At 37.4% G+C, this 9695-nt stretch overlaps 2 protein-coding genes across 2 annotated transcripts; one reads left to right on the top strand and one right to left on the bottom strand.

Moving 5' to 3' along the window:
* The first annotated feature begins 404 nt into the window (after window positions 1–404).
* mcts1 (MCTS1 re-initiation and release factor) lies at window positions 405–3497 on the top strand. The gene is made up of 6 exons (XM_044363982.1): window positions 405–615; window positions 2315–2467; window positions 2550–2647; window positions 2730–2863; window positions 3041–3108; window positions 3206–3497. The coding sequence occupies exons 1-6, from the start codon at window positions 605–607 to the stop codon at window positions 3285–3287; spliced, it is 546 nt and encodes a 181-aa protein (XP_044219917.1). The 5' UTR covers window positions 405–604; the 3' UTR covers window positions 3288–3497.
* A 557-nt stretch (window positions 3498–4054) lies between these two features.
* c1galt1c1 (C1GALT1-specific chaperone 1) lies at window positions 4055–8455 on the bottom strand. The gene is made up of 2 exons (XM_044363981.1): window positions 8211–8455; window positions 4055–6236 (listed from the first exon to the last, which is right to left on the bottom strand). Exon 2 carries the CDS (start codon window positions 6224–6226, stop codon window positions 5270–5272), a length of 957 nt encoding a protein of 318 aa, XP_044219916.1. The 5' UTR covers window positions 6227–6236; window positions 8211–8455; the 3' UTR covers window positions 4055–5269.
* Window positions 8456–9695: the final 1240 nt, after the last annotated feature.

Below are 9695 nucleotides of genomic sequence, written 5' to 3'. Positions count from 1 at the left end.
GATGTTCATTTGTTGTTGCTTTACTTATTCATTATTTTTATTCTTTCTTATTTTATTTTTTTTTAATTTAATTTTCTTTCTATTTCTTACGTGTTGTTTGTGAACCCCTCTGGCATTTTGTTCCCAAGAATGTACCTCATGTTCATTCATGTATTCAAAAAAAAGTGCTATGTCACTATGGAAACTGCTTTGATATTATCTTAGTGGCGCTACCGTTTTAGACATTTTATTGACCCATAATTTATTTAACTGTCTGTGAAAGTTACACAGCGGGCACTATCAAGTTTGTGATTTTATAACCATTGATATTCAGTGACAGAAGCTCTATAAAATTAATAACTAGGTATCAGAAGAGGATATAAATGATTCTCATAACCGAATTGGACCTGACCTGCCGTGTAACGTACACAGCTGTCGTAAAATGACGTAGTCCCACACAATCTACTGGCCCTCCGCTGCTAACAGGAGTGGAGTCTGCTAGAGCATTACTTGATAGATGAACTTGTATTTTGTTAATTACTTGTCTTTATCATTCCCCATCTGTCGCAGTAAGTACGGACAAGCTTTGACACAACTGAGGAACGGTAACAAGTGACCAACGAGAATGTTTAAAAAGTACGTTGCTGATTATTTTCCATGTTGTGGCGTTAACGCTAGCTAGAGCTAGGTGGCTAAAGCTAACTGAGTGTTTTTACTTATGAAGAGTTTCTGTCAGATTATAATGTCCCCGTAACACATGGGGATTATACACATGTGTTTGGTGCAATAGTTATTCTGGTAAAAACCGCAGATGTATAAGAGCTCTGTTCCATAGAGATATTATTATATTATCATATGTGATTTCATATTGGAATCATTTTGTGGAGGATATGGTATGGAAGAAGGCCTGACTTCTACCTAATCGATACTTAATTACCAATATAGTTAAGGAATTTTATTTTAAACTCGTTTATAAACTCTGTCCAGATAAAAACCATTATTAAAAAAAATCAAGAGAGACATTGATGTGAATTGTAGTTTGTGTTATGGATGTCCAGAAACTGTTGTCCGTTTATTTTGGCATTACCCAATTGTGATGAATTTCTGGCAAAGTCATGATGTGCTTTCATTACTGAAAATATTGATGAAAGTCTTAGTTTACTTTGGAAAATAATACACAGAAAAACACTTTTTTAACATGATAAATCTCATTATTATAATGGCCAAATTCCATATCCATAAATGTAAATTTACAGGTAAGAAACCATGCTTTATTGTTTTTAGCAAAGAGTTCAAGCAATAGGCTACCTTTTTCAATTCAGTACTCTAAAACAAGAAGCAATTAAAACTGTAACAGCTTGTACAGTGTTAAAAAAAATGATACAGATCTTTATCCTCCCTAGTGTTAATCTACAGTATTATTTCTTTTTATGTACATTTTTACTTTTATTATATGTACCCTTTTGTACATGTTATCTACATATAAGTTGTTTTTGTTGATTAAAAAAATTTGGGGAAAAAAACAACTGATTACTGAGACAATCATGTCTTCAAGTTTGTTGAAGGCTCATGTTCACATTTTGTGAGTTATTACATCAGATCAGAGTTTTTTTAATGCTCTGAATTGGATCAAATCCCCAGTGCTATTATGAAAAGATGAACATTATTCTTGTTTCTAATGAAAATAATAATGTCTTAAACATAGAAATTAGGTCACTCAGGTGTCATGTTTGGCTCTGGCAAAGAGTATTTCCACTTTCAACATTAGAATCATTAATTTGAATTTATAATAACTACTGAAGGTGACTTTTTTGTCATCTAAGTTGTCAAAACTATCTCCCCTTCCTGACGTCCAGCTCACTGAGAAATTTATCAACACTAAAATCCATTTAAAACAAGGACTTTGTGGATGATAATTACATGAATGTAAAGCTGCAATGATTAGTCGATTAATCAATTAGTCGATCATCAGAAAATGAATCTGCAATTTTGATGATGGATTAATTGTTGTGAGTCATTTTCAAGTAAAAATTCTGTTTCTTTTCTAAGACGATCATTGGATTCTCTTCTCAATATATCTGCACGCTGTAGGTGATGGTTGATACTGGCCATATTGAAATTAATATACTGTTTACAGCCAATATTTTCCACAATATGGAATCAGTGTGCTCCATTGTTGAACAAGTATGATTGGGATATAGGCTACATGTATGTAGGCCGACAGTATTTTAATTTATGCACAAAATTAAACTAAATGCCACAAAAGCATTTGTATACCTCTTCGTATTTGTAACCATGTTATAAATTAAACTTTTCTGCTTTCCCTTTTTTTCAGATTTGATGAGAAGGAAAATGTGTCGAACTGTATCCAGCTGAAAACATCAGTGATCAAAGGCATAAAAAACCAGCTGTTGGATCAATTCCCTGAAATCGAGTCATGGCTCAATCACATAATGCCAAAGAAGGACCCTGTCAAAATCGTGAGATGGTACGATTTATCATTATATTTTTCTCATCAGTGTAGTCTTCTTCCTTACAGTTATTCTTATATTATGTCATTCTTCTTCCAGCCATGAACACATTGAAATCTTGACAGTGAACGGAGAGCTGCTGTTCTTCAGACAGAGAGAAGGACCATTTTATCCAACCCTCAGACTGTTGCATAAATGTAAGATTTCCTAAAAGTTGATTGGTTGATGGTTGTATTAAAATGTATTCACACTGATGAGAAATACATTTCCTCCTCATAGATCCTTTCATTCTTCCACATCAGCAAGTAGACAAAGGGGCCATTAAATTTGTCTTAAGTGGAGCCAACATCATGTGCCCCGGACTGACGTCACCGGGCGCTAAACTCTACCGAGCTGACTCTGACACAGTAGTCGTATCCTTTCTTACACGTGAAGTTGTTTGAATTGATTTTTAATTCTGTCGAATATATCTGTGAAATTGTTCTGTGCCACAAATGTTTCCCTAAATTTACAATATTAACATGTCACCTTGCAGTGTTTAGACAGCATCTGTAGCTACATACATGTTTATCTTTAACAAGAGAATGCAGGCCATAATGGCAGAGGGCAAACAACACGCACTTTGTGTTGGTGTCATGAAGATGTCCGCAGAAAACATGTAAGATTCACGTCCATTTTAACAGGAGCAAGAACTTCCATTCAGTCACCGCTTTAATTATGTCTGACCTTAATGTCGCTTTGTCTTGTGCAAACAGAGAAAAGGTCAACAAGGGAATTGGAATCGAGAACGTTCACTATCTGAATGACGGATTGTGGCACATGAAGACGTATAAATGATGACATCAGCACCTGCGATGCCCCGCCCTGCCCCCCTCCCCCCCATTCACTGCCCCACCCCCGCCGGGAAAAGTGTGGAGCTGGTGACAGCGAGGCATGTGATGCCAGTCAACTGTTTACACCTACGGACTTAGCTGTGTAACCTGCTGGAGGCTTTGAATCAATCGCCATTATGCACAAATAAAAGAAAGATCTTGCTTTAAACCTTAACCTCAGTTGGTGTTTGTATTGGATTTGGTTCACGATGAGACCTTGACACGAAAGAGGTGTGCTATATGTTAGATTGATGTAGTCCCTGTGAATATAAACTTTAAAACAAAATGATAATTATATCTCAAGGCAATATCACCAGGTTAGTTGAAGTAATTATGTAGCATGTCTATGGTGCAACACAGGATGTGAGTATATTTACATAGTTGAAGGGTAGCACAGGCATCCATCTGTCAGACCTGTTATACCGCTATTCCCTTTGAGGTTAACATAGGTGTGTCTTCCATTGGGTAAAAATCAGATAAAATTTTTGCACATCTTGAAGTTTACACTCAGTTGCCAGTTTATGAGGTAGCTAAAATCTTCCCCTCATGAAGGCTATAATGCTAGGATTTTATTGAAACTGTTGTAGAGAAATGTTTATTCAACCTGGTCATCCTGAAGGCTGAACTTTGTACTTTTGATAACTGAGGATGATGTAATTGAGTACACTCATGTGAATAACTTTTAAAATGTTCTAACTCCGCTATATATTTTAATCACACTAAAGGCATGAATGAGAATTATAAAGAAATAATTTATTTTCTTACCTAACAGCAGAAATACATTAGTATACATCATGTGTTAAGAGAGATACATCAGTGATCAGCAGTGTCCCATAATCAAGAGAGAATGTAAAATGTTGGTAATACTTAAGTTTATCTGGAATATAAAATACAAAACGGTCTCTACATTGTAAAAATATCTCTCTTTAACATAAACCATTGACATTAAGCTCATGAAGGTGTGTCCATTACAACACCCAGGAAGCTACTGGTACTCATTCTCACCTTTCAACAGTTCTTGTCAATGACAGCCACAACAATAGTGTACGTTTTCCCGAGTGGATCACTCAACGCCATGAGACCACACTAAATCAGTTGGTTTTATTTTATGTATTTATTTTTATTATCCAAAGTGACTTTTTTTTCCAAAGAAGTCATCTGCTCAGTGTGACACCCATGTGTTAAAAAAAATTTCAGTGAGTTTCAGTGACTCTGAAAGGCCTTATTGATCCCTGACAAAGAACCATGAATCTTCCACTGATAACTTTTTTTTCGTGTGGGTGTGGGTGTGGGTGTGACACAAAATATACTTTACCCTTTAGTCGACGTCAAGGTATATTACCTTCCATTTAGCTGAGAAGGTCACTCCTTCATCTGTGGAGATAACCCAGCACGACATGACAAGAAATGCACTTCAGTAAGAGCTGGGTTGGGCTGTGACATGCCTGACTCAATATTTGGTGCTTCCATACAATCTTTGAATCACCAAGGTGATGTATTATTGGAGAAAAAGAAGTCATTCATAATGTTGTTAAGATGGCGAAGCACTTTGAGTAGTTAAATAATTTCAGAAACGTGTTGTTTTCAGAAACTAGTATCACTTATTTCTCTAATGCAGCTTTCAGACCACAGAAGACAACATTTAAGATATATAATATAATATTACAATAACCAAAACTTCCAAAAAATCTAGTCCCATGTCACATTATATATTTCCCAGGTATATCTTCATTCCAAGGATCGCACACCCATCGACACCGTTTACCTGCACCACAAAGGAATGGGGGGGTGCTGATTGTGCAAAAAGTACAAAATACATAAAAGTGATATTCCCACCCAGGATCCAGTTTTACAAACAGCATAAGAAAAAACATGTCCCCAAAGTTAGGTTTGCCATCACAGAAGCAAAAAATTTAAAATGCCACGTCCAGTCGAAGGAATGAGTCTCTAGTCATTGTCTGAGCCTTCGGGAGGGTAAAACACTAACGAGTCATGAAAATCGTGCCCGTAAGGACGAAGTCTGTAAACTCCAAACATCATCACCTGCATCTGATTTGGTGACAACCCGTTGAATGTGACCGCCATATCGGAACAGCAGCCCTCCACAACATTGTTGGGGTTGTCTTTCATGCTGTCCGTTATCAGGCTGTCGACACTCTTGCTGTTGAACAAGCCCTTGCCGCGTGAATCTTCTCCGTTCTCCGCGAACACACCTGTATACTTGAGACACACGGCCAGCTGCTTGTCCTCACTCAGCTTCCACAGGGAGCGTCCTCTCTCCGGACATTTGTCCTCGTCACTGAAAATATGCACCAACCTTTTCAGAGCTTCATAGCTTAGAACAATGCCACTATCATACGAAACATACTCCAGCTCCCCTGACTTCATTGCATTGCCGAGGTAGAAGGGCTCAGTGGGATCTTTAGTGAGGACTAGGTACTTGAGGTTCTCGATGATGGCAAATGTGGTGGCTTGTGCCACGAAGAACCAGCGCAGGTCCCCGGCGTTCTCATAAGCGTGCTTCAGAGCTTTACGTAACCTCGTCCAGTCATCGTCTTCATTCAGATCTATTGCCTCAAGGGCCTTAGACGATTCTGAGGTGTAAAACACAGGCTTATCACAATGTTTGCTCCAGGTATCCAACGCAGTGGCCCAGTAAACCAGGATTTTGGGCTGGACCATGATGATGCAATAGACACGCACTTGATCAGTCAACCCCTGCATCTGAGAGTCAGAGAGACTTTTCAGTTCATCTTTGCTGGGGGCTTTGACGTGATGATGATGGTGTTGGTCCTCTGTCCCAGACTCTGTGCTGGGGCTGAAACTACCCAGGAGTGATAGCACCAAGCAGAAGAGGCCTCCCATGACCATCCCCTTCATGAAAGAGCCTCCTTCAGACAACATCTTGGCATCACTGGATGGGAGAAAATGCATTAATGTAGCTGTTAATGATGTTTAGAGCTTAAATAATTTGATTAATCAGTCAATCAACAGAAAATTCAACTACTTTTGATAACTGATAAATCATTAGTCATTTTTCAAGTAAAACAGTCATTACCTTGTCTCTAGTTCTCAATTATGAGAATTTGCTCCTTTACTTTGACTCATGTGATAGTAAATTAAATATCTTTGGATTTCAGTTGGATAAAACGAGCTATCTGAATACGCCACCTCAGGCTTGAAACTGTGAATGGCATTTTAACCGTTTTCTGTCAATTTTATAAACCAAACAATGTATCGAGAAAACAATCATCAAATCAATCTATAAGAAATATAGCTGTTAGTTGCAGACCTGCTCCAATTTGTAGAGAAATGCTACATGAAATAAATCAACTAATAATGCAGGTAATAATTGTAATGAAAAAAACACACTTTGTATTCTCTACACTATTTTAGACTTTGCACTTTGGAAAAACTCTAATTGTATAACCTTGAACATGCAACCATTTAGTTTGTGCTCATCTTTGGTTTTGTTCACGGTCTGGATCCAAATAAGGAGTAGTTTCATCTCGGACATGCTACAGTTGTTTTCCTGAGTGTTGACAGCTTTGATGAGATCCGGCACTGGATCCCACACACACATCCTGATACTGTTTCCCACACTCCTTATCTATAAAAAGTATGTATACTTTGTAACTGACATCAGACTGCAATTACACTCTGTTGTGACGGTATGCTGATCCCTTGCAAGGTTTTTCATTAAAGACAGAAAGACAACTTGGTCTTTGTCAGCTTTTTATTTTCAGATTTCCATCACATGATTTTTTTCATTATTACTTTCTTAATTTATGGTTCAGTCAATAAAACATCATAAAAGTTGGCCTCTTCAAATTGCTTGTTTTGTCCCATCAACAGTACACAACCTGAAGATATCCAATATATTGGAATATTAATCAATTATCAAAATAGCTGCCGATTTATTTTCACCTTATTGTTTCAGCTCTAATGTACGTATTGCTTTTTATTTTCAGTCAGACTGTAATTTATACTTGGGGGAGTTCCTAAAGGGGTAATCAACAAAGACCAAAGATATATCTTACATGTTCTCTTAATGGGTTGACAGAAAATTTAAAACAAAGAACTGGATGGAGGTACTCTCACCAAACATAACTCAATGGACACAAAGACTGAAACAAGTGTACACAATGGAGTACATGACGGCGACAAATGAAGATGGACCCCTGTGAGGACACTTGGGACTATAGGCTCAAAAAGATTAATGGACTGAGTAGTTTTTTCTTGCTTGTACACCTATAAAAAATTTCAGTCAGATTAATGAATAACTTACTAGGTACTTTATTGCTGTACAGATCGTAAAGCCCTCTAAGTTCCTGATCTGTGATACCAGTGAAATCTAACTTGACTGAAGCATGTTTGCGAATCACTTGTGCAATTTGTTCATCTTCTATGTAAACATTAAACACACATTTGAGGTAGGACTGAGCTTATCGTTTGTATCCTGACAAAGTTCTCAACACTAGATATATATATAGAGAGAGATAAATAGGCTATTTGTTTTTATGTTTAGCTTAGATAAATTACCAAATAAAATACCAGTCAGCAGTATCGTCTTTGTAGAGAAATGCTGCGTGACAAAGCTTAAAAATCTTAAAGATCATATAAAATCAGCTGGTAAAGACTCGAACAGACATTTAACAGTAGGCTTCAATACAGACGTCCGTCTGTTGGAGCTGTTTACTTGTGTTTAACGTCGACATTTAGACGAGATATTCTAGCATTAACCTTGCGTGACTTAAATCAGGGATTTTAGACGAAGTGACTGTTACTGCCAGCTGGCAGCTAACAGTTAGCTTCATATCTCCGATCACAACAAGGCTAATGTCTTGTTAGCAACATAAACACAAGAAATAAAGAGTATTTACTGTACCAAATGAGGGTAATACTGCCGTGCCAGTTGGTGCTCCTGCTTTCAACTGTCTTTCAGCTCCCACTTTTCCTGTTTGGTTAGATGACCAACGTCAGACAGAAGTGTTACCAGCCAGATATGTGCAGTGTAGTTCAGGTTTAAAACACACGACTCCGACTGCATCGACTTCCGCCCTCTGAGCTCTTCTTCTTCTTCTTCTTCCTGTTCATGGCGAATTGCCACCGTTCGGAGTTCTTCTTCTTCGTTGACTTTTAGAGGCGCTTTGCATACAAAATTTTGCATTACCGCCTGAGAGCATGGGACTATATATATATATACACACATATACACACATACACACACACACACACACACACACACACACATATATATATATATATATATACACACACATAGTGAACAATATATATACCATATAAAATGAATTTACTAATTTTCAGATAAAGATTTTTCCTTTTAAAATGTGATACGTTTGTAAAATAAGATTAAAGATCAAAATAGTGATTCCAAACCACTTTTAAATTTCAAAACCACTTTTAATCAGTCCGATTACATTTTGAAAGTCTAGAGGAGCCTCTTGATTTAATTGTTTTATCCCTATTCAAATTAGCCAGAGGGCTAAACCAGAAGTTAGTGGTCTTGACCAGCGGAAGTCTCCAAGGGTTTATGCGGCCCACAGAGAGTGCGTAGTAAGTTTTCAGGAAGTTGCTTTTTTGGCTTCATGCGCCACTGAGCAACTTTCATAGGAATGAACAGGGCCCTGCCTCGGATGCTGTATCCAGTTCTCTGTACACATCCATGGGTAAACCACATTAACCATCTCACAACCCCTCATGACCCTTTGGAGGGGCCTGACCCCTAGTTTGGGAACAACTGGACTAAACTACCCAACTGTATATAAAGTAGTTAAAACCAGCTCCTGTGTTTGTTTTGCATTAATGTGTCATTATCAACAATTAGTGTAGTAACATATTAATCACATGGGGCCATTTTCCTGCTGAACGAGTATGTTAACCCTTTACATCTTAACAATGACTGAAGGTTATTGTTTCTCTCCTTTTCCAGATGAGTAATTTGTGTATGTGTCTGATGTAACCAGGACTGCTCAGCAGCCAGATGTATCAAATGTTGTTGTTTTCAACAGCAATCTCAGAGACGTGGAGACAACCTTATAAATCACCTGATACCTCGTACATACACTCGTCTGGGGAACATTAGTGACCTTTCAGTTTGATAAAAAGCCCTGCAGCTGAAGCCTCCTCACATTGCTGAAAACTCTCAACTTGTTTTGATCTTTTATATTTTTGGAAACAATGTCTCTTGACTTTTCTCTTACATTTTACACTTTAAACAAATAATAATTTTGTGATTTTCAAATCTTACAGTGTAATTTCCAAAGGACTCACAACACAATTATCTGCTCCCCTTAAAATTTCCTATTAATTATATTAGAAAAGTACATGTTTCAAGCTCAAATTTATCAGG

This window comes from Thunnus albacares, chromosome 10 (genome assembly GCF_914725855.1).
Source record: "Thunnus albacares chromosome 10, fThuAlb1.1, whole genome shotgun sequence".
In the NCBI taxonomy this organism is placed as follows: Eukaryota; Metazoa; Chordata; class Actinopteri; order Scombriformes; family Scombridae; genus Thunnus; species Thunnus albacares.
Note: the sequence above shows the minus strand (reverse complement) of the source record. Positions and strands in the feature narration are given on the sequence as shown.